Genomic DNA, 27,500 nt, shown 5'->3' on the forward strand with positions numbered 1-27,500 from the left:
TTCTTCCCCCTCTCGCAGTCTCTTTCTTCCCCTCTCGCTCTCTTTCTTCCCCCTCTCGCTCTCTTTCCCCCTCTCTCACTCTTCTGTCTCTCCTCTCTCCTCTTCCCCTCTCGCTCTCCTTCTCCTCTCCCTCTCCTCCCTGTAGGAACAGACTGTATAGTGGCTCAGCTGACTGCACCATCATAGTGAGTCTGTTCTGACTGTTGTCTCTTATAAATGATCCTGTTTAACAACACACCTACAGTCTGACTGTTGTCTCTTACAAAACACACCTACAGTCTGACTGTTGTCTCTTATAAACCACAACAACACACCTACAGTCTGACTGTTGTCTCTTATAAAACACACCTACAGTCTGACTTGTCTCTTATAAAACACACCTACAGTCTGACTGTTGTCTCTTATAAAACACACCTACAGTCTGACTGTTGTCTCTTATAAACACACCTACAGTCTGACTGTTGTCTCTTATAAAACACACCTACAGTCTGACTGTTGTCTCTTATAAAACACACCTACAGTCTGACTGTTGTCTCTTATAAAACACACCTACAGTCTGACTGTTGTCTCTTATAAAACACACCTACAGTCTGACTGTTGTCTCTTATACAACACACCTACAGTCTGACTGTTGTCTCTTATACAACACACCTACAGTCTGACTGTTGTCTCTTATAAACCACACCTACAGTCTGACTGTTGTCTCTTATAAAACACACCTACAGTCTGACTGTTGTCTCTTATAAACCACAACAACACACCTACAGTCTGACTGTTGTCTCTTATAAAACACACCTACAGTCTGACTGTTGTCTCTTATAAAACACACCTACAGTCTGACTGTTGTCTCTTATAAAACACACCTACAGTCTGACTGTTGTCTCTTATAAACCACAAAAACACACCTACAGTCTGACTGTTGTCTCTTATAAACCACAACAACACACCTACAGTCTGACTGTTGTCTCTTATAAAACACACCTACAGTCTGACTGTTGTCTCTTATAAAACACACCTACAGTCTGACTGTTGTCTCTTATAAAACACACCTACAGTCTGACTGTTGTCTCTTACAAAACACACCTACAGTCTGACTGTTGTCTCTTATCAAACACACCTACAGTCTGACTGTTGTCTCTTATAAAACACACCTACAGTCTGACTGTTGTCTCTTATAAAACACACCTACAGTCTGACTGTTGTCTCTTATAAACCACAACAACACACCTACAGTCTGACTGTTGTCTCTTATACAACACACCTACAGTCTGACTTGTCTCTTATAAAACACACCTACAGTCTGACTGTTGTCTCTTACAAAACACACCTACAGTCTGACTGTTGTCTCTTATAAAACACACCTACAGTCTGACTGTTGTCTCTTATAAAACACACCTACAGTCTGACTGTTGTCTCTTATAAAACACACCTACAGTCTGACTGTTGTCTCTTATAAAACACACCTACAGTCTGACTGTTGTCTCTTATCAAACACACCTACAGTCTGACTGTTGTCTCTTATCAAACACACCTACAGTCTGACTGTTGTCTCTTATAAACCACAACAACACACCTACAGTCTGACTGTTGTCTCTTATAAAACACACCTACAGTCTGACTGTTGTCTCTTATAAACCACACCAACAGTCTGACTGTTGTGTCTTATAAACCACACCTACAGTCTGACTGTTCTCTCTTCTAAACCACAACAACACACCTACAGTCTGACTGTTAATTAGGTACACCCATTTTGTACCAAGTCGGACCCACCTTTGCCTCCAGAACAGCCTGACTTCTTCGGGGTATAAAACATTCCCCACACCATTACACCACTGCCATCAGCCTGTACCGGTGACACCAGGCAGGATCTGAGCAATGGACTCCCCAACGCCAAATTCTGTCTCTGCCTCCTTGAACCTCTCTCCTCAACGAGCAGTCTCCACCCACAGGACAGCTGACTGGGTGTTAGTCGTTCTCTCCTCAACGAGCAGTCTCCACCCACAGGACAGCTGACTGGGTGTTAGTCGTTCTCTCCTCAACGAGCAGTCTCCACCCACAGCCGCTGACTGGGTGTTAGTCGTTCCCTCCTCAACGAGCAGTCTCCACCCACAGGACAGCTGACTGGGTGTTAGTCGTTCTCTCCTCAACGAGCAGTCTCCACCCACAGGACAGGTGACTGGGTGTTAGTCGTTCTCTCCTCAACGAGCAGTCTCCACCCACAGCAGCTGACTGGGTGTTAGTCGTTCTCTCCTCAACGAGCAGTCTCCACCCACAGCTGCTGACTGGGTGTTAGTCGTTCCTCCTCAACGAGCAGTCTCCACCCACAGGACAGCTGACTGGGTGTTAGTCGTTCTCTCCTCAACGAGCAGTCTCCACCCACAGGACAGCTGACTGGGTGTTAGTCGTTCTCTCCTCAACGAGCAGTCTCCACCCACAGGACAGCTGACTGGGTGTTAGTCGTTCTCTCCTCAACGAACAGTCTCCACCCACAGCCGCTGACTGGGTGTTAGTCGTTCTCTCCTCAACGAGCAGTCTCCACCCACAGGACAGGTGACTGGGTGTTAGTCGTTCTCTCCTCAACGAGCAGTCTCCACCCACAGGACTGGGTGTTAGTCGTTCTCTCCTCAACGAGCAGTCTCCACCCACAGCAGCTGACTGGGTGTTAGTCGTTCTCTCCTCAACGAGCAGTCTCCACCCACAGCTGCTGACTGGGTGTTAGTCGTTCCCTCCTCAACGAGCAGTCTCCACCCACAGGACAGCTGACTGGGTGTTAGTCGTTCTCTCCTCAACGAGCAGTCTCCACCCACAGGACAGCTGACTGGGTGTTAGTCGTTCTCTCCTCAACGAGCAGTCTCCACCCACAGGACAGCTGACTGGGTGTTAGTCGTTCTCTCCTCAACGAGCAGTCTCCACCCACAGGACAGCTGACTGGGTGTTAGTCGTTCTCTCCTCAACGAGCAGTCTCCACCCACAGGACAGCTGACTGGACGTTAGTCGTTCTCTGTAAACCCTCAGACACTTCAGACGTGTGAAAGTCCCAGGAAGTCCAGACGTTTCTGAGATACTGGAGCGCCCGGCACCGACGATCGTACCACGCTCAAGGTCGCTCGTTTTTTCCCCCCGTTCTAACGTCCGATGGACCAGTAACTGATTGCCTCGATGCCTGTCTGCCTGCTTTATATAACAAGCTACGACCACGTGACCCACTGTCTGTGGTAGCGATCCATTATGGTGAATGGGACGGTGTACCTAATAAACTGTCCTGTGTGTGTCTGGAGGAGCGATCCATTCTGGTGAATGGAACAGTGTACCTAATAAACTGTCCTGTGTGTGTCTGGAGGAACGATCCATTCTGGTGAATGGGACGGTGTACCTAATAAACTGTCCTGTGTGTGTCTGGAGGAGCGATCCATTCTGGTGAATGGAACAGTGTACCTAATAAACTGTCCTGTGTGTGTCTGGAGGAGCGATCCATTCTGGTGAATGGAACAGTGTACCTAATAAACTGTCCTGTGTGTGTCTGGAGGAGCGATCCATTCTGGTGAATGGGACGGTGTACCTAATAAACTGTCCTGTGTGTGTGTAAAACTATAACTCACCTTTTTTACATTTTTTATTTATTTTAACCTTTTATTTGAACTAAAGTCGAGTTAAGAACAAATTCTAATTTACAATGACTGCCTCCTGCGGGGTCTGGGAAAATATAAATAGTTATTTAAAACTATAACACACACATGTAGGACACCACACACATCACAACGAGACAACACAACATGAAAGAGACCTAGACGACAACACGGCAACACAGCAACACCTGACGACACGACAGCAACACCTGACGACACAGCAGCAACACCTGACGACACGACAGCAACACCTGACGACACAGCAGCAACACCTGACGACACAGCAGCAACACCTGACGACACGGCAGCAACACCTGACGACACGGCAGCAACACCTGACGACACAGCAGCAACACCTGACGACACGGCAGCAACACCTGACGACACGACAACAACACGACAGCAACACCTGACGACACGACACGACAACAACACGACAGCAACACCTGACGACACGACACGACAACAACACGACAGCAACACCTGACGACACGACACGACAACAACACGACAGCAACACCTGACGACATGGCAGCAACACCTGACGACACAGCAGCAACACCTGACGACACAACAGCAACACCTGACGACACGACAGCAACACCTGACGACACAGCAGCGACACCTGACGACACAGCAGCAACACCTGACGACACAGCAGCAACACCTGACGACACAGCAGCAACACCTGACGACACGACACAGCAGCGACACCTGACGACACAGCAGCGACACCTGACGACACAGCAGCGACACCTGACGACACGTCACAGCAGCAACACCTGACGACACAGCAGCGACACCTGACGACACGACAGCAACACCTGACGACACGACACAGCAGCAACACCTGACGACACAGCAGCAACACCTGACGACACAGCAGCGACACCTGACGACACAGCAGCAACACCTGACGACACAGCAGCGACACCTGACGACACAGCAGCGACACCTGACGACACAGCAGCAACACCTGACGACACAGCAGCGACACCTGACGACACAGCAGCAACACCTGACGACACAGCAGCAACACCTGACGACACAGCAGCGACACCTGACGACACAGCAGCAACACCTGACGACACAGCAGCAACACCTGACGACACGACACAGCAGCAACACCTGACGACACGACACAGCAGCAACACCTGACGACACGACACAGCAGCAACACCTGACGACACAGCAGCAACACCTGACGACACGACACAGCAGCAACACCTGACGACACAGCAGCAACACCTGACGACACAGCAGCAACACCTGACGACACGACACAGCAGCAACACCTGACGACACGACACAGCAGCAACACCTGACGACACGACACAGCAGCAACACCTGACGACACGACAGCAACACCTGACGACACAGCAGCAACACCTGACGACACAGCAGCAACACCTGACGACACGACACAGCAGCGACACCTGACGACACAGCAGCAACACCTGACGACACGACAGCAACACCTGACGACACGACACAGCAGCGACACCTGACGACACAGCAGCGACACCTGACGACACAGCAGCGACACCTGACGACACGACACAGCAGCGACACCTGACGACACAGCAGCGACACCTGACGACACAGCAGCGACACCTGACGACACAGCAGCAACACCTGACGACACGACACAGCAGCAACACCTGGCGACACAGCAGCAACACCTGACGACACGACACAGCAGCAACACCTGACGACACGACAGCAACACCTGATGACACAGCAGCAACACCTGACGACACAGCAGCGACACCTGACGACACAGCAGCAACACCTGACGACACGACAGCAACACCTGACGACACAGCAGCAACACCTGACGACAACACCTGACGACACAGCAGCAACACCTGACGACACAGCAGCAACACCTGACGACACAGCAGCGACACCTGACGACACAGCAGCGACACCTGACGACACAGCAGCAACACCTGACGACACAGCAGCGACACCTGACGACACAGCAGCAACACCTGACGACACAGCAGCAACACCTGACGACACAGCAGCGACACCTGACGACACAGCAGCAACACCTGACGACACAGCAGCAACACCTGACGACACGACACAGCAGCAACACCTGACGACACGACACGACAGCAACACCTGACGACACGACACAGCAGCGACACCTGACGACACAGCAGCGACACCTGACGACACGACACAGCAGCGACACCTGACGACACGACACAGCAGCGACACCTGACGACACAGCAGCAACACCTGACGACACAGCAGCAACACCTGACGACACGACAGCAACACCTGACGACACGACAGCAACACCTGACGACACGACACAGCAGCGACACCTGACGACACAGCAGCAACACCTGACGACACAGCAGCAACACCTGACGACACAGCAGCAACACCTGACGACACAGCAGCGACACCTGACGACACGACACAGCAGCGACACCTGACGACACGACAGCAACACCTGACGACACGACAGCGACACCTGACGACACGACACAGCAGCGACACTTGACGACACAGCAGCGACACCTGACGACACAGCAGCGACACCTGACGACACAGCAGCGACACCTGACGACACGACAGCAACACCTGGCGACACAGCAGCAACACCTGACGACACGACAGCAACACCTGGCGACACAGCAGCGACACCTGACGACACGACACAGCAGCGACACCTGACGACACAGCAGCGACACCTGACGACACAGCAGCGACACCTGACGACACAGCAGCGACACCTGACGACACAGCAGCGACACCTGACGACACGACACAGCAGCGACACCTGACGACACAGCAGCAACACCTGACGACACAGCAGCAACACCTGACGACACGGCAGCAACACCTGACGACACGGCAGCAACACCTGACGACACAGCAGCAACACCTGACGACACAGCAGCAACACCTGACGACACAGCAGCAACACCTGACGACACAGCAGCGACACCTGGCGACACGACACAGCAGCGACACCTGGCGACACGACACAGCAGCGACACCTGACGACACGACACAGCAGCGACACCTGACGACACGACACAGCAGCGACACCTGACGACACGACACAGCAGCAACACCTGACGACACGGCAGCGACACCTGACGACACGACAGCGACACCTGACGACACGACAGCAACACCTAGACTGACTGTAGAACCATGATGTACTAGATCATCAGCCCTGTGTCTGCTTTGTGTCCAACATGCCTCTTGTGCGGTCTCCCCCGTGTCTCTCTCTCCCCCGTCTCTCTCTCTCTCCCCCGTCTCTCTCTCTCCCCCGTCTCTCTCTCTCCTCCCCCGTCTCTCTCTCTCTCTCCCCGTCTCTCTCTCTCTCTCCCCGTCTCTCTCTCTCTCTCCCCCGTCTCTCTCTCTCTCCCCCTCTCCTCTCTCTCTCTCTCTCCCCGTCTCTCTCTCTCTCTCCCCCGTCTCTCTCTCTCTCCCCCGTCTCTCTCTCTCTCTCTCCCCCTCTCTCTCTCTCTCCCCCCGTCTCTCTCTCTCTCTCCCCCGTCTCTCTCTCTCTCTCTCCCCGTCTCTCTCTCTCTCCCCCGTCTCTCTCTCTCTCCCCGTCTCTCTCTCTCTCTCTCCCCCGTCTCTCTCTCTCTCTCCCCCGTCTCTCTCTCTCTCTCCCCCGTCTCTCTCTCTCCCCCGTCTCTCTCTTTCTCCCCGTCTCTCTCTCTCTCCCGTCGTCTCTCTTTCTCCCCGTCTCTCTCTTTCTCCCCCGTCTCTCTCTCTCTCTCCCCCGTCTCTCTCTCTCTCTCCCCCGTCTCTCTCTCTCCCCTGTCTCTCTCTCTCTCTCTCCCCCCGTCTCTCTCTCTCTCCCCGTCTCTCTCTCTCTCCCCTGTCTCTCTGTCTCTCCCCTGTCTCTCTGTCTCTCCCCTGTCTCTCTGTCTCTCCCCTGTCTCTCTCTCTCCCCTGTCTCTCTCTCTCTCCCCCGTCTTTCTCTCTCTCTCTCTCTCCCCGTCTTTCTCTCTCTCTCTCTCTCTCCTCTCTCTCTCTCTCTCTCTCTCTCTCTCTCTCTCTCTCTCTCTCTCTCTCTCTCTCTCTCTCTCTCTCTCTCTCTCTCTCTCTCTCTCTCTGTCTCTCTCTCTCTCTCTCTCTCTCTCTCCTGTCTCTCTCTCTCTCTCCCTGTCTCTCTCTCTCTCCCCTGTCTCTCTCTCTCCCCTGTCTCTCTCTCTCTCTCTGTCTCTCTCTCTCGGTCTCCCTCTCTCTGTCTCTGTCTCTGTCTGTCTCTCTCTCTCTCTCTCTCTCCCTGTCTCTCTCTCTCTCTCTCCCCTGTCTCTCTCTCTCTCTCTCTCGGCCTCCCTGTCTCCTGTCTCTCTCTCTCTCTCTCCCCTGTCTCTCTCTATGTCTCCCCTGTCTCTCTCTATGTCTCCTGTCTCTTTCTCCCTTGTCTCCTGTCTCTCTCTCTCTGTCCCCTGTCTCTCTCTCTCTCCCCTGTCTCTCTCTCTCTCCCCTGTCTCTCTCTCTCTCCCCTGTCTCTCTCTCTCTCCCCTGTCTCTCTCTCTCTCCCCTGTCTCTCTCTCTCCCCTGTCTCTCTCTCTCTCCCCTGTCTCTCTCTCTCTCCCCTGTCTCTCTCTCTCTCCCCCCTGTCTCTGTCTCCTGTCTCTCCCTGTCTCCTGTCTCTCTCTGTCTCCTGTCTCTCTCTGTCTCCTGTCTCTCTCTGTCTCCTGTCTCTCTCTGTCTCCTGTCTCTCTCTGTCTCCTGTCTCTCTCTGTCTCCTGTCTCTCTCTGTCTCCTGTCTCTCTCTCTCCCCTGTCTCTCTCTCTCTCTCCCCTGTCTCTCTCTCTCGGTCTCCCTGTCTCCTGTCTCTCTCTCTCTCTCTCTCCCCTGTCTCTCTCTCTCCCCTGTCTCTCTCTATGTCTCCCCTGTCTCTCTCTATGTCTCCTGTCTCTTTCTTTCTCTCTGTCTCCTGTCTCTTTCTCCCTTGTCTCCTGTCTCTCTCTCTCTGTCCCCTGTCTCTCTCTCTCTCCCCTGTCTCTCTCTCTCTCCCCTGTCTCCTGTCTCTCCCTGTCTCCTGTCTCTCTCTGTCTCCTGTCTCTCTCTGTCTCCTGTCTCTCTCTGTCTCCTGTCTCTCTCTGTCTCCTGTCTCTCTCTGTCTCCTGTCTCTCTCTGTCTCCTGTCTCTCTCTGTCTCCTGTCTCTCTCTGTCTCCTGTCTCTCTCTGTCTCTCTCTGTCTCCTGTCTCTCTCTGTCTCCTGTCTCTCTCTGTCTCCTGTCTCTCTCTGTCTCCTGTCTCTCTCTGTCTCCTGTCTCTCTCTGTCTCCTGTCTCTCTCTGTCTCTCTCTGTCTCCTGTCTCTCTCTGTCTCCTGTCTCTCCCCTGTCTCTCTCTCTCTCTCTCTCCCCTGTCTCCCTCTCCCTCTCTCCCCTGTCTCTCTCTCTCTCTCTCCCTCTCTCCCCTGTCTCTCTCTCTCTCTCTCTCCCCTGTCTCTCTCTCTCTCTCTCTCCCCTGTCTCCCCCTGTCTCTCTCTCTCCCCTGTTTCTCTCTCTCCCCTGTTTCTCTCTCTCTCTCCCCTGTCTCTCTCTCTCTCTCTCTCTCTCTCTCTCTCTCTCTCTCTCTCTCTCTCTCTCTCTCTCTCTCTCTCTCTCTCTCTCTCTCTCTCTCTCTCTCTCTCCCCTGTCTCTCCCCTGTCTCTCTCTGTGTGTGATGTAGGTGTGGGACGTCCAAACCCTGCAGAAGGTGAACACAATCCGTGCCCATGACAACCCAGTGTGTACGCTGGTGTCCTCCCACAGCATGCTGTTTAGCGGATCCCTCAAGGCCATCAAGGTAGAGCCGGAGACCGTTTAAAAAAATAGAGGCCGTGAAGCTGCTTCCTTAACTTTCCTGGTGTCAGTAGAGACAGACGGTTCCTCTCTTTCCTGGTGTCAGACTACCATCATCACACCACTACTATCACACCTCCACCATCACACCACCACCATCACACCACTACTATCACACCTCCACCATCACACCACCACCATCACACCACTACCATCACACCTCCACCATCACACCTCCACCATCACACCACCACCATCACACCATCACACCACTACCATCACACCATCACACCACCACCATCACACCATCACACCACCACCACCACACCACTACCATCACACCATCACACAACCACCACCATCACACCACTACCATCACACCACTACCATCTCACACCACCACCAGCACACCATCACACCACTACCATCAAACCATCACACCACCACCATCACACCATCACACCACCACCACCACACCACTACCATCACACCATCACACCACCACCATCACACCACTACCATCTCACACCACCACCAGCACACCATCACACCACTACCATCACACCATCACACCACCACCATCACACCACCACACCACTACCATCACACCATCACACAACCACCACCATCACACCACTACCATCACACCACTACCATCACACCACTACCATCACACTCCACTACCATCACACCACCACCATCACACCACTACCATCACACTCCACCACCATCACACCACTACCATCACACCACTACCATCACACTCCACCACCATCACACCACCACCACCACACCACTACTATCACACCTCCACCATCACACCACCACCATCACACCACTACTATCACACCTCCACCATCACACCACCACCATCACACCACCACCATCACACCACTACCATCACACCTCCACCATCACACCTCCACCATCACACCTCCACCATCACACCATCACACCACTACCATCACACCACCACCATCACACCATCACACCACCACCACCACACCACTACCATCACACAACCACCACCATCACACCACCACCATCACACCACTACCATCACACCATCACACCACCACCATCACACCACCACCACCACACCACTACCATCACACCATCACACAACCACCACCATCACACCACTACCATCACACCACTACCATCACACCACTACCATCACACTCCACTACCATCACACCACTACCATCACACTCCACCACCATCACACCACTACCATCACACCACCACCATCACACTACACCACTACCATCACACCACCACCATCACACTACACCACCACCACCATCACACCACCACCATCACACCACTACCATCACACCACTACCATCACACCACCACCATCACACCACCACCATCACACCACCACCATCACACCACCACCATCACACCACTACCATCACACCACTACCATCACACCACTACCATCACACCACTACCATCACACCATCACCATCACACCACTACCATCACACCACTACCATCACACCATCACACCACTACCATCACACCACCACCATCCCACCACCACACCACTACCATCACACCATCACACAACCACCACCATCACACCACTACCATCACACCACTACCATCACACCACTACCATCACACCACTACCATCACACCATCACCATCACACCACTACCATCACACCACTACCATCACACCATCACACCACTACCATCACACCACCACCATCCCACCACCACACCACTACCATCACACCATCACACAACCACCACCATCACACCACTACCATCACACCACTACCATCACACCACCACCATCACACCACTACCATCACACCATCACCATCACACCACTACCATCATACCACTACCATCACACCATCACACCACTACCATCACACCACCACCATCCCACCACCACACCACTACCATCACACCATCACACAACCACCACCAACACACCACTACCATCACACCACTATCATCACACCACTACCATCACACCACTACCATCACACCACTACCATCACACTCCACCACCATCACACCTCCACCATCACACCACTACCATCACACCACTACCATCACACCACTACCATCACACTCCACTACCATCACACCACTACCATCTCACCACTACCATCACACTCCACTACCATCACACCACTACCATCACATCACCACCATCACACTCCACTACCATCACACTACCATCACACCACCACCATCACACCACTACCATCACATCATCACACCACCACCATCACACTCCACTACCATCACACCACAACCATCACACCACTACCATCACACCTCTACCATCACACCACCACCATCACATCTCTACCATCACACCACCACCATCACACCACTACCATCACACCACTACCATCACACCACTACCATCACACCACCACCATCACACCACTACCACCACAAACCACCACCATCACACCACTACCATCACACCACTACCATCACACCACTACCATCACACCACTACCATCACACCACTACCATCACACCACACCACTACCATCACACCACACCACTACCATCACACTCCACTACCATCACACCTCCACCATCACACCACTACCATCACACACCACTACCATCACACTCCACTACCATCACATCACCACTACCATCACACCACCACTACCATCACACCACCACCATCACACTCCACTACCATCACACCACCACTACCATCACACCACTACCATCACACCACTACCATCACACCACCACCACCACACCACCACCACCACACCTCTACCATCACACCACCACCACCACACCTGTACCATCACACCACTACCATCACACCTCTACCATCACACCACTACCATCACACCACCACCATCACACCACCACCATCACACCACTACCATCACACCACCACCATCACACCACCACCATCACACCACTACCATCACACCACTACCATCACACCACTACCATCACACCACCACCATCACACCACCACCATCACACCACTACCATCACACCACTACCATCACACCACCACCATCACACCACTACCATCACACCACTACCATCACACCATCACCATCACACCATCACACCACTACCATCACACCACCACCATCACATCACCAACATCACACTCCACTACCATCACACCACTACTACCACCACTACCACCACATCATCACACCACCACCATCACACCACTACCATCACACCACTACCATCACACCACTACCATCACACCACTACCATCACACCTCTACCATCACACCACTACCATCACACCTCTACCATCACACCACTACCATCACACCACTACCATCACACCACTACCATCACACTCCACTACCATCACACTCCACCACCATCACACCACTACCATCACACCACCACACCACCACCACCACACCTGTACCATCACACCACCACCACCACACCTGTACCATCACACCACCACCACCACACCTGTACCATCACACCACTACCATCACACCACTACCATCACACCACTACCATCACATCACCACCATCACACCACTACCATCACATCACCACCATCACACTCCACTACCATCACACCACCACTACCATCACACCACTACCATCACACCACTACCATCACATCATCACCATCACACCTCTACCATCACACCACCACCATCACACCACTACCATCACACCACCACCATCACACCACCACCACTACCATCACACCACTACCATCACACCACTACCATCACACCACCACCATCACACCACTACCATCACACCACCACCATCCCACCACCACACCACTACCATCACACCATCACACAACCACCACCATCACACCACTACCATCACACCACCACCATCACACCACCACCATCACACCACCACCATCACACCACCACCATCACACCATCACACCACCACCATCACACCACCACCATCACACCACCACCATCACACCACCACCATCACACCACCACCATCACACCACTACCATCACACCACTACCATCACACCACTACCATCACACCACTACCATCACATCACACCACTACCATCACATCACACCACTACCATCACACCACACCACTACCATCACACCACACCACTACCATCACACCACACCACTACCATCACACCACTACCATCACATCACACCACTACCATCACACCACACCACTACCATCACACCACCACCATCACACCACACCACTACCATCACACCACTACCATCACACCACTACCATCACATCACACCACTACCATCACACCACACCACTACCATCACACCACACCACTACCATCACACCACACCACTACCATCACACCACTACCATCACATCACACCACTACCATCACACCACCACCATCACACCACCACCATCACACCACACCACTACCATCACACCACCACCATCACACCACCACCATCACACCACTACCATCACACCTCCACCATCACACCTCCACCATCACACCTCCACCATCACACCTCCACCATCACACCTCCACCATCACACCACTACCATCACACCACTACCATCATACTCCACTACCATCACACCTCCACCATCACACCACTACCATCACACCACTACCATCACACTCCACTACCATCACACTCCACTACCATCACACCACTACCATCACACCTCCACCATCACACCTCCACCATCACACCTCCACCATCACACCACTACCATCACACCACCACCATCACATCACCAACATCACACTCCACTACCATCACACCACTACCATCACACCTCTACCATCACACCTCTACCATCACACCACTACCATCACACCTGTACCATCACACCACTACCATCACACCACTACCATCACACTCCACTACCATCACACTCCACCACCATCACACCACTACCATCACACCACCACACCACCACCACCACACCTGTACCATCACACCACCACCACCACACCTGTACCATCACACCACCACCACCACACCTGTACCATCACACCACTACCATCACACCACTACCATCACACCACTACCATCACATCACCACCATCACACCACTACCATCACATCACCACCATCACACTCCACTACCATCACACCACCACTACCATCACACCACTACCATCACACCACTACCATCACATCATCACCATCACACCTCTACCATCACACCACCACCATCACACCACTACCATCACACCACCACCATCACACCACCACCACTACACCATCACACCACTACCATCACACCACTACCATCACACCACCACCATCACACCACTACCATCACACCACCACCATCCCACCACCACACCACTACCATCACACCATCACACAACCACCACCATCACACCACTACCATCACACCACCACCATCACACCACCACCATCACACCACCACCATCACACCACCACCATCACACCACCACCATCACACCACCACCATCACACCACCACCATCACACCACCACCATCACACCACCACCATCACACCACTACCATCACACCACTACCATCACACCACACCACTACCATCACACCACCACCATCACACCACACCACTACCATCACACCACTACCATCACACCACTACCATCACATCACACCACTACCATCACATCACACCACTACCATCACACCACACCACTACCATCACACCACACCACTACCATCACACCACACCACTACCATCACACCACTACCATCACATCACACCACTACCATCACACCACCACCATCACACCACCACCATCACACCACCACCATCACACCACACCACTACCATCACACCACCACCATCACACCACCACCATCACACCACCACCATCACACCACCACCATCACACCACCACCATCACACCACTACCATCACACCTCCACCATCACACCTCCACCATCACACCTCCACCATCACACCTCCACCATCACACCACTACCATCACACCACTACCATCATACTCCACTACCATCACACCTCCACCATCACACCACTACCATCACACCACTACCATCACACTCCACTACCATCACACTCCACTACCATCACACCACTACCATCACACCTCCACCATCACACCTCCACCATCACACCTCCACCATCACACCTCCACCATCACACCACTACCATCACACTCCACTACCATCACACCACTACCATCACATCACCACCATCACACTCCACTACCATCACACCACTACCATCACACTCCACTACCATCACACCACACCACTACCATCACACACCACTACCATCACACTCCACTACCATCACACCTCCACCATCACACCACTACCATCACACCACCACCATCACACCACTACCATCACATCACCACCATCACACCACTACCATCACATCACCACCATCACACTCCACTACCATCACACCACCACTACCATCACACCACTACCATCACACCTCTACCATCACACCACCACCATCACACCACCACCATCACACCACCACCACTACCATCACACCACTACCATCACACCACTACCATCACACCACCACCATCCCACCACCACACCACTACCATCACACCATCACACAACCACCACCATCACACCACTACCATCACACCACTACCATCACACCACCACCATCACACCACTACCATCACACCACTACCATCACACTACTACCACCATCACACCACTACCATCACACCACTACCATCACACCACTACCATCACACCACTACCATCACACCACCACCATCACACCACTACCATCACACCACCACCATCACACCACCACCATCACACCACCACCATCACACCACCACCATCACACCACAGCACTACCATCACACCACTACCATCACACCACTACCATCACATCACACCACTACCATCACATCACACCACTACCACCACACCACCACCATCACACCACACCACTACCATCACACCACTACCATCACAATCCACCACCATCACACTCCACCACCATCACACCTCCACCATCACACCACTACCATCACACCACTACCATCACACCACTACCATCACTCCACTACCATTACACTCCACTACCATCACACTCCACTACCATTACACTCCACTACCATCACACTCCACTACCATCACACCACACCACTACCATCACAATCCACCACCATCACACTCCACCACCATCACACCTCCACCATCACACCTCCACCATCACACCACTACCATCACACCACTACCATCACACCACTACCATCACACCACTACCATTACACTCCACTACCATCACACTCCACTACCATCACACCACACCACTACCATCACACCACACCACTACCATCACACCACACCACTACCATCACACCACTACCATCACACCACTACCATCACACCACTACCATCACACCACTACCATCACACCACTACCATCACACCACCACCATCACACCACTACCACTACCATCACACCACTACCATCACACCACTACCATTACACTCCACTACCATCACACCACACCACTACCATCACACCACTACCATCACACCACTACCATCACACCACTACCATCACACCACCACTACCATCACACCACACCACTACCATCACACCACACCACTACCATCACACCACACCACTACCATCACACCACTACCATCACACCATTACCATCACACCACTACCATCACACCATCACACCACTACCATCACACCACTACCATCACACCACCACCATCACATCACCACCATCACACTCCACTACCATCACACCACCACTACCACCACACCACCACCATCACACCACCACCATCACACCACTACCACCACATCATCACACCACCACCATCACACTCCACTACCATCACACCACCACCATCACACCTCTACCATCACACCACTACCATCACACCACTACCATCACACCACTACCATCACACCACCACCATCACACCACTACCATCACACCTCCACCATCACACCACTACCATCACACCACCACCATCACCATCACACCACCACCATCACACCATCACCATCACACCTCTACCATCACACCACTACCATCACACCTCTACCATCACACCACACCACTACCATCACACCACTACCATCACACCACCACACCACTACCATCACACCACCACCACCTTGCTGACCGTTGGGTATGAGGTCCTTACTGTGGAATACAGCTTTAACCTTTAACCCCAGACCTACTCTTCCTGTACAGTACCTCAGGTCTTCTGATGTGGCTTTTCTACTGAGACGAGAGGACAGACAGAATCACAGAGTTAGAGAGTGAGGGAGAGAGAGTGAGGGAGAGAGAGTGAGGGAGAGAGAGTGAGGGAGAGAGAGTGAGGGAGAGAGAGTGAGGGAGCGAGAGTTTGAGGGAGCGAGAGTTTGAGGGAGCGAGAGTTTGAGGGAGCGAGAGTTTGAGGGAGCGAGAGTTTGAGGGAGCGAGAGTTTGAGGGAGCGAGAGTTTGAGGGAGCGAGAGTTTGAGGGAGCGAGAGTTTGAGGGAGCGAGAGTTTGAGGGAGCGAGAGTTTGAGGGAGCGAGAGAGTGAGAGTTAGGGAGAGAGCGAGAGACTTGTCAGGGAACTGGGACAGAAGGAGGGAGGAATGATCTCACTATTGAAAGGGATTTTCCCTCTTCCACAACTCTGTCTTTCCCTGAAGTGTTTCAATGACATCATCACTGCTAACGCCTGTGTGTGTGTGTGTGTGTGTGTGTGTGTGTGTGTGTGTGTGTGTGTGTGTGTGTGTGTGTGTGTGTGTGTGTGTGTGTGTGTGTGTGTGTGTGTGTGTGTGTGTGTGTGTGTGTGTGTGTGTGTGTGTGTGTGTGTGTGTGTGTGTGTGTGTGTGTGTGTGTGTGTGTGTGTGTGTTAATACTGCCCTGTTCTAAATGTGTGGTTCTCACCGATCTGTGTCTGTTATCTAATCTCTCTCCTTTTTCGCTCTCCTCTTCTCTCCCCTCCTCCTCCCCTCTTGTCTCCCTCCCTCTCCCCTCCTCCTCCCCTCTTGTCTCCCTCCAGGTGTGGGACATAGTGGGGACAGAGTTGAAGCTGAAGAAGGAGTTAACGGGATTGAACCACTGGGTTCGTGCTCTGGTGGCCTCTCAGAACCACCTCTACAGTGGATCATACCAGACCATCAAGGTAGGAGGACAGGAAGTGTGTGTGTGTGTGTGTGTGTCATCATAGTTAAAGCATGGGGATGTGTGTGTGTGTGTCATAGTTAAAGCATGGGGATGTGTGGTTGTACTTGGCAGTTACAGTTACTAAATATAGAAACACAGGAACTCGCGGGGACTGTTCTCCTCTGCTGCCTCACTGTTCTGGGTGGAGGGAGAGAGAGAGGGGGAGAGAGGGGAGAGGGAGAGAGACGTAGGGTGTGACTGACTGTTTTCCTCTGGTGCCTCACTGTTCTGGGTGGAGAGGGGAGGAGAGAGGGGGAGGGAGGGGAGAGGGAGAGAGGAGGGTGTGACTGACTGTTTTCCTCTGGTGCCTCACTGTTCTGGGTGGAGGGAGAGAGAGGGGGAGGGGAGGGGGAGGGGGGAGGGAGAGAGGGGGGAGAGGGAGAGACGTAGGGTGTGACTGACTGTTTTCCTCTGGTGCCTCACTGTTCTGGGTGGAGGGAGAGAGAGAGGGAGAGAGAGAGGGAGAGAGAGAGGGGGAGGGAGAGACACTAATGAAGACTCAGGGGAGGGAGAGAGACAGAGGGGTGGAAACAAGAGAGAGGGAGACAGAGGAGAGGAAGATGGAGGTGTTGTGTTCATGAGGGTCTGTATTCAAGTCTGTCTGTCTGTAAAACATGTGTGGAGGCCAGACAATACTGGCAACTTTCTCTCACATCTTTCTTTGTACCTCTTCTCCTCTCTCTTCTCTTCCTCTCTTCTCCATCCCTCTCTTCTCCTCTCCATCCCTCTCTTCTCCTCTCTTCTCCATCCCTCTCTTCTCCATCCCTCTCTTCTCCATCCCTCTCTTCTCCATCCCTCTCTTCTTCATCCCTCTCTTCTCTTCCTCTCTTCTCCTCTCTTCTCTTCCTCTCTTCCTCTCTTCTCTTCCTCTCTTCCTCTCTTCTCTTCCTCTCTTCTCTTCTTCTCTTCCTCTCTTCCTCTCTTCCTCTCTTCCTCTCTTCTCTTCCTCTCTTCTCTCTCTCTTCCTCTTCTCTTCCTCTCTTCCTCTCTTCTCTTCCTCTCTTCCTCTTCTTCTCTTCCTCTCTTCCTCTCTTCTCTTCTCTCTTCTCTTCCTCTCTTCTCTTCCTCTTCTCCTCTCTCTTCTCCATCCCTCTCTTCTCTTCCTCTCTTCTCCATCCCTCTCTTCTCCATCCCTCTTCTCCATCCCTCTTCTCCATCCCTCTCTTCTCCATCCCTCTCTTCTCCTCTCTTCTCTTCCTCTTTCTCCCCTCTTCCTCTTCTCCTCTCTTCTCTTCCTCTTCTTCTTCTCTTCTCTTCCTCTTCTCTTCCTCTTCTCTCTTCTCTTCTCTCTTCCTCTTCTCTCCTCTCTTCTCTTCCTCTTCTCCTATCTTCTCTTTCTCTCTTCTCTCCTCTCTTCTCCATCCCTCTCTTCTCCATCCCTCTCTTTCTCCATCCCTCTTCTCTTCTCCATCTCCTCTCTTCTCCATCCCTCTCTTCTCCATCCCTCTCTTCTCCATCCCTCTTCTTCTCCTCTCTTCTCCTCTCTTCTCTTCCTCTCTTCTCCATCCCTCTTCTCCATCTCTCTTCTCCATCCCTCTCTTCTCCATCCCTCTTCTTCTCTCTTCTCTCTCTCTCTTCTTCCTCTCTTCTCCATCCCTCTCTTGCTCTCACACCTCTGTCCCTCCCCCTTTCTCTCCTTTCCCATCTCTCCACCACATCATGGCATGTTTTGGAGGAGCTCTCTGATTGGTGGAGCATGTGAACATTCCACCATTGCTATGGGGATGGAAGTTGATGACTTACAGCTGTGGTTTCTGTCTTTCTACAGCTGATAAGAGAATCTTTATTTGTGTTCTCTGGCTTCAGAACAGTGAATAATAATTCTAGACTTAATAAAACTCTCCTCCTCCTCTCTCCTCCCTCCTCCTCCTCTCTCCTCCCCCCTCCTCCTCTCTCCTCCCCCTTACTCTCCTCTCTCCTCCTCCTCTCTCCTCCTCCTCTCTCCTCCTCCTCTCTCTCCTCCCCTTCCTCCTCTCTCCTCCCCTTACTCTCCTCTCTCCTCCCCCTTACTCTCTCCTCTCTCCTCCCCCTTACTCTCCTCTCTCCTCCCCCTCCTCCTCTCTCCTCCCCCTTACTCTCCTCTCTCCTCCCCCTTACTCTCCTCTCTCCTCCCCCTTACTCTCTCTCTCTCCTCCCCCTTACTCTCCTCTCTCCTCCCCCTTACTCTCCTCTCTCCTCCCCCTTACTCTCCTCTCTCCTCCCCCTTACTCTCCTCTCTCCTCCTCCCTCCTCCTCCTCTCTCTCCTCCCCCTTACTCTCCTCTCTCCTCCCCCTCCTCTCTCCTCCCCCTTACTCTCCTCTCTCTCCTCCCCTCTCTCCTCCCTCCTCCCCTCTCTCCTCCCCCTCCTCTCTCTCTCCTCCCCCTTACTCTCTCTCTCCTCCCCCTTACTCTCTCTCTCCTCCTCCTCTCTCCTCTCCTCTCTCCTCCCCCTCCTCCTCCTCTCTCCTCCCCCTTACTCTCCTCTCTCCTCCCTCCTCCTCTCTCCTCCCCCTTACTCTCCCTCTCCTCCTCCTCTCTCCTCCCCCTCCTCCCTCTCTCCTCCCTCCTCCTCCCTCTCTCCTCCCCCTTCCTCCTCTCTCCCTCTCCTCCTCCTCTCTCCTCCCCCCTCCCTCTCTCCTCCCCCTCCTCCCTCTCTCCTCCCCCTTACTCTCCTCTCTCCTCCCCCTTACTCTCCTCTCTCCTCCCCCTTACTCTCCTCTCTCCTCCTCCCCTTACTCTCCTCTCTCCTCCCCCTTACTCTCCTCTCTCCTCCCCCTACTCTCCTCTCTCCTCCCCCTACTCTCCTCTCTCCTCACCCTTACTCTCCTCTCTCCTCCCCCTACTCTCCTCTCTCCTCCCCCTACTCTCCCTCTCTCCTCCCCCTTACTCTCCTCTCTCCTCCCCCTTACTCTCCTCTCTCCTCCCCCTTGCTCTCCTCTCTCCTCCCCCTTGCTCTCCTCTCTCCTCCCTCTCCTCTCTCCTCTCTCCTCCCTCTCCTCTCTCCTACCTCCCTCCTCTCTCCTCTCCTCTCTCCTCTCTCTCTCTCTCCTCCCTCTCCTCTCTCCTACCCTCCTCTCTCCCTCCCCTCCCCCTCCTCCTCTCTCCTCCTCCTCCTCTCTCCTCCCCTCCTCCTCTCTCCTCCCCTCCCCCTCCTCACCTCCCTCCCTCCTCCTCTCTCCTCCCCTCCTCCTCCTCTCCCCTCCCCCTCCCTCTCCCTCTCTCTCTCTCCTCCTCCTCCTCTCTCCTCCCTCTCCTCTCTCCTCCCCCTCCTCCTCCTCCTCCCTCTCCTCTCTCCTCCCCCTCTCCTCTCTCCTCCCCCTCTCCTCTCCCCCCCCTCCTCCTCTCTCCTCCCTCTCCTCTCTCCTACCTCTCCTACCCTCCTCTCTCCTCCCCTCCTCTCTCCTACCCTCCTCTCTCCTCCCCTCCTCTCTCCTACCCTCTCTCTCCTCCCCTCCCCCTCCTCCTCTCTCCTCCCCTCCTCCTCTCTCCTCCCCTCCCCCTCCTCCTCTCTCCTCCCCTCCTCTCTCCCCTCACCTCCCCCTCCTCCTCCCCCCCTCCTCCCTCCCTCCTCCCTCCTCCTCCCCTCTCCTCCTCTCTCCTCCCCTCCTCCTCCTCTCTCCTCCCTCTCCTCCTCTCCCCTCCCTCTCCTCTCTCCTCCCCTCTCCCTCCCTCCCCCTCCTCTCCCCTCCCCCTCCTCTCTCCTCCCCTCCTCTCTCTCCTCCCTCTCCTCCTCCTCTCTCCTCCCTCTCCTCCTCTCTCTCCCTCCCCTCTCCTCCTCCTCTCCCCTCCCCCCTCCTCCTCTCCCCCCCCTCCTCTCTCTCCCCCCCCCTCCTCCTCTCTCCTCCCCCTCCCTCTCCCCTCCCCCCCTCCTCCTCCCCCCTCCCTCCTCCTCCCCCTCCTCCTCTCTCCTCCCCTCCTCCCTCCCCCTCCTCCTCCCCCCCCCTCCTCCTCCTCCCTCCTCCCCTCTCCTCCCCTCCTCCTCCTCCCCCCCCTCCTCCTCTCTCCTCCCCTCCTCCTCCTCCTCCCCTCCCTCCTCTCTCCTCCCCCTCCTCTCTCCTCCCCCTCCTCCTCTCTCCTCCCCCCCTCCTCTCTCCTCCCCCCTCCTCCTCTCTCCTCCCCCCCTCCTCCTCTCTCATCCCCCCCTCCTCCTCTCTCCTCCCTCTCCTCTCCCCGGTCATCAGATCTGGGACATCCGTTCCCTGGACTGTGTTCATGTCCTCCAGACCAGTGGGGGCAGTGTCTATTCCATCGCTGTCACCAACCATCACATCGTCTGTGGCACCTACGAGAACCTTATACACGTAAGACACACACATATACAGAGATACATATGTCCTCAAGGGGACATGATTTATACTGTCCTCAAGGGGACATGATTTATACTGTCCTCAAGGGGACATGATTTAGACTGTCCTCAAGGGGACATGATTTAGACTGTCCTCAAGGGGACATGATTTAGACTGTCCTCAAGGGGACATGATTTAGACTGTCCTCAAGGGGACATGATTTAGACTGTCCTCAAGGGGACATGATTTAGACCGTCCTCAAGGGGACATGATTTAGACCGTCCTCAAGGGGACATGATTTAGACTGTCCTCAAGGGGACATGATTTAGACTGTCCTCAAGGGGACATGATTTAGACTGTCCTCAAGGGGACATGATTTAGACTGTCCTCAAGGGGACATGATTTAGACTGTCCTCAAGGGGACATGATTTAGACTGTCCTCAAGGGGACATGATTTAGACTGTCCTCAAGGGGACATGATTTAGACTGTCCTCAAGGGGACATGATTTAGACTGTCCTCAAGGGGACATGATTTAGACTGTCCTCAAGGGGACATGATTTAGACTGTCCTCAAGGGGACATGATTTAGACTGTCCTCAAGGGGACATGATTTAGACTGTCCTCAAGGGGACATGATTTAGACCGTCCTCAAGGGGACATGATTTAGACCGTCCTCAAGGGGACAGGATTTAGACCGTCCTCAAGGGGACAGGATTTAGACCGTCCTCAAGGGGGACAGGATTTAGACCGTCCTCAAGGGGGACAGGATTTAGACCGTCCTCAAGGGGGACAGGATTTAGACTGTCCTCAAGGGGACAGGATTTAGACTGTCCTCAAGGGGACAGGGGACATGATTTAGACTGTCCTCAAGGGGACGTGATTTAGACTGTCCTCAAGGGGACGTGATTTAGACTGTCCTCAAGGGGACAGTGTTTTTAATGTGGATCCCTGATGTGTTCTCTAGGTCTGGGATATAGAGTCCAAGGAGCAGGTCCGGACCCTAACGGGTCATGTGGGGACAGTGTACGCTCTAGCAGTCATCTCTACACCAGACCAGACCAAGGTGTTCAGCGCCTCCTATGACCGCTCACTCAGGGTAAGTCTGTCTCTGACCGTCTGTCTCTGACCGTCTGTCTCTCTGACCGTCTGTCTCTCTGACCGTCTGTCTCTCTGACCGTCTGTCTCTGACCGTCTGTCTCTCTGACCGTCTGTCTCTGACCGTCTGTCTCTGACCGTCTGTCTCTGACCGTCTGTCTCTGACCGTCTGTCTCTGACCGTCTGTCTCTGACCGTCTGTCTCTCTGACCGTCTGTCTCTCTGACCGTCTGTCTCTCTGACCGTCTGTCTCTGACCGTCTGTCTCTGACCGTCTGTCTCTGACCGTCTGTCTCTGACCGTCTGTCTCTGGCCGTCTGTCTCTGACCGTCTGTCTCTCTGACCGTCTGTCTCTGACCGTCTGTCTCTCTGACCGTCTGTCTCTCTGACCGTCTGTCTCTCTGACCGTCTGTCTCTGACCGTCTGTCTCTGACCGTCTGCCTCTCTGACCGTCTGTCTCTGACCGTCTGTCTCTGACCGTCTGTCTCTCTGACCGCCTGTCTCTCTGACCGTCTGTCTCTCTGACCGTCTGTCTCTGACCGTCTGTCTCTGACCGTCTGTCTCTGACCGTCTGTCTCTGACCGTCTGTCTCTCTGACCGTCTGTCTCTCTGACCGTCTGTCTCTCTGACCGTCTGTCTCTGACCGTCTGTCTCTCTGACCGTCTGTCTGTCTCTCTGACCGTCTGTCTCTCTGACCGTCTGTCTGTCTCTCTGACCGTCTGTCTGTCTCTCTGACCGTCTGTCTCTCTGACCGTCTGTCTGTCTCTCTGACCGTCTGTCTCTGACCGTCTGTCTGTCTCTCTGAGCGTCTGTCTCTCTGAGCGTCTGTCTCTCTGACCGTCTGTCTCTCTGACCGTCTGTCTCTGACCGTCTGTCTCTGACCGTCTGTCTCTGACCGTCTGTCTCTCTGACCGTCTGTCTCTCTGACCGTCTGTCTCTCTGACCGTCTGTCTCTCTGACCGTCTGTCTGTCTCTCTGACCGTCTGTCTGTCTCTCTGACCGTCTGTCTGTCTCTCTGACCGTCTGTCTCTGACCGTCTGTCTGTCTCTCTGAGCGTCTGTCTCTCTGAGCGTCTGTCTCTCTGAGCGTGTCTCTTGACCTTTATTCTGACCGCAGTTCTCTGGTCTGTCTCTGACCGTCTGTCTCTGACCGTCTGTCTCTGACCGTCTGTCTCTGACCGTCTGTCTCTCTGACCGTCTGTCTCTCTGACCGTCTGTCTCTGACCGTCTGTCTCTGACCGTCTGTCTCTGACCGTCTGTCTCTGACCGTCTGTCTCTCTGACCGTCTGTCTCTCTGACCGTCTGTCTCTCTGACCGTCTGTCTCTCTGACCGTCTGTCTCTCTGACCGTCTGTCTCTGACCGTCTGTCTCTGACCGTCTGCCTCTCTGACCGTCTGTCTCTGACCGTCTGCCTCTCTGACCGTCTGCCTCTCTGACCGTCTGCCTCTCTGACCGTCTGCCTCTCTGACCGTCTGCCTCTCTGACCGTCTGCCTCTCTGACCGTCTGCCTCTCTGGCCGTCTGTCTCTCTGACCGTCTGTCTCTCTGACCGTCTGTCTCTCTGACCGTCTGTCTGTCTCTCTGACCGTCTGTCTCTCTGAGCGTCTGTCTCTCTGAGCGTCTGTCTCTCTGAGCGTCTGTCTCTCTGAGCGTCTGTCTCTCTTAGCGTCTGTGTCTCTTAGCGTCTGTCTCTCTTAGAGACACTGTTGGTGTTTCCTTTATTCTGGCAGTTACCTGGTGGCTCAACGCCTTATTGAAACACTGTTGGTGTTTCCTTTATTCTGGCAGTTACCTGGTGGCCCAACACCTTATTAAAACACTGTTGGTGTTTCCTTTATTCTGGCAGTTACCTGGTGGTTGGTGACCCAATTCCTTATTAAGACACCATGTTGGTGTTTCCTTTATTCTGGCAGTTACCTGGTGGCCCAACCCCTTATTAAGACACTATGTTGGTGTTTCCTTTATTCTAGCAGTTACCTGGTGGCCCAACCCCTTATTAAGACACTATGTTGGTGTTTCCTTTATTCTAGCAGTTACCTGGTGGCCCAACCCCTTATTAAAACACTATGTTGGTGTTTCCTTTATTCTGGCAGTTACCTGGTGGCCCAACCCCTTATTGACACTATGTTGGTGTTTCCTTTATTCTAGCAGTTACCTGGTGGCCCAACCCCTTATTAAGACACTGTTGCTGTTTCCTTTATTCTGGCAGTTACCTGGTGGTTGGTGGCCCAACGCCTTATTAAGACACTATGTTGGTGTTTCCTTTATTCTAGCAGTTACCTGGTGGCCCAACCCCTTATTAAGACACTATGTTGGTGTTTCCTTTATTCTAGCAGTTACCTGGTGGCCCAACCCCTTATTAAGACACTATGTTGCTGTTTCCTTTATTCTGGCAGTTACCTGGTGGTTGGTGGCCCAACGCCTTATTAAGACACTATGTTGGTGTTTCCTTTATTCTAGCAGTTACCTGGTGGCCCAACCCCTTATTAAGACACTATGTTGGTGTTTCCTTTATTCTAGCAGTTACCTGGTGGCCCAACCCCTTATTAAGACACTATGTTGCTGTTTCCTTTATTCTGGCAGTTACCTGGTGGTTGGTGGCCCAACCCCTTATTAAGACACTATGTTGGTGTTTCCTTTATTCTGGCAGTTACCTGGTGGCCCAACCCCTTATTAAGACACTATGTTGGTGTTTCCTTTATTCTAGCAGTTACCTGGTGGCCCAACCCCTTATTAAGACACTATGTTGGTGTTTCCTTTATTCTGGCAGTTACCTGTAGTAATCAACTGTGTGTGTTTTTTAAAGTAACCCAGCCTGTGTTTGTCAACAGGTGTGGAGCATGGACAACATGATCTGTACTCAGACCCTCCTCAGACACCAGGGGAGTGTAACCGCCCTGGCCGTCAGTAGGGGGCGCCTGTTCTCTGGAGCTGTGGACAGCACCGTCAAGGTACGCTCTACAGTCTATCAGTTATAACCCTCTACAGTCTATCAGTTATAACCCTCTACAGTCTATCAGTTATAACCCTCTACAGTCTATCAGTTATAACCCTCTACAGTCTATCAGTTATAACCCTCTACAGTCTATCAGTTATAACCCTCTACAGTCTATCGGTTATAACCCTCTACAGTCTATCGGTTATAACCCTCTACAGTCTATCGGTTATAACCCTCTACAGTCTATCAGTTATAACCCTCTACAGTCTATCGGTTATAACCCTCTACAGTCTATCAGTTATAACCCTCTACAGTCTATCAGTTATAACCCTCTACAGTCTATCAGTTATAACCCTCTACAGTCTATCAGTTATAACCCTCTACAGTCTATCAGTTATAACCCTCTACAGTTATCAGTTATAACCCTCTACAGTCTATCAGTTATAACCCTCTACAGTCTATCAGTTATAACCCTCTACAGTCTATCAGTTATAACCCTCTACAGTCTATCAGTTATAACCCTCTACAGTCTATCAGTTATAACCCTCTACAGTCTATCAGTTATAACCCTCTACAGTCTATCAGTTATAACCCTCTACAGTCTATCAGTTATAACCCTCTACAGTCTATCAGTTATAACCCTCTACAGTCTATCAGTTATAACCCTCTACAGTCTATCAGT

The 27,500-nt window shown here is 53.1% G+C and overlaps 1 protein-coding gene across 1 annotated transcript in view; it reads left to right on the plus strand.

The window, feature by feature from the left end:
- The window catches only part of traf7 (TNF receptor-associated factor 7), a 58,241-nt gene that overhangs the window by 25,688 nt on the left and 5,053 nt on the right, over positions 1-27,500 (plus strand). The window contains exons 14-19 of the mRNA XM_046336141.1: positions 146-185; positions 9,298-9,414; positions 18,360-18,482; positions 22,685-22,804; positions 23,754-23,885; positions 26,712-26,831. Coding sequence (XP_046192097.1) covers positions 146-185; positions 9,298-9,414; positions 18,360-18,482; positions 22,685-22,804; positions 23,754-23,885; positions 26,712-26,831 — 652 coding nt within the window. The remainder of the gene's footprint in view (positions 1-145; positions 186-9,297; positions 9,415-18,359; positions 18,483-22,684; positions 22,805-23,753; positions 23,886-26,711; positions 26,832-27,500) is intronic.

This window comes from Oncorhynchus gorbuscha, unplaced genomic scaffold (genome assembly GCF_021184085.1).
Source record: "Oncorhynchus gorbuscha isolate QuinsamMale2020 ecotype Even-year unplaced genomic scaffold, OgorEven_v1.0 Un_scaffold_947, whole genome shotgun sequence".
NCBI classification, from domain to species: Eukaryota; Metazoa; Chordata; class Actinopteri; order Salmoniformes; family Salmonidae; genus Oncorhynchus; species Oncorhynchus gorbuscha.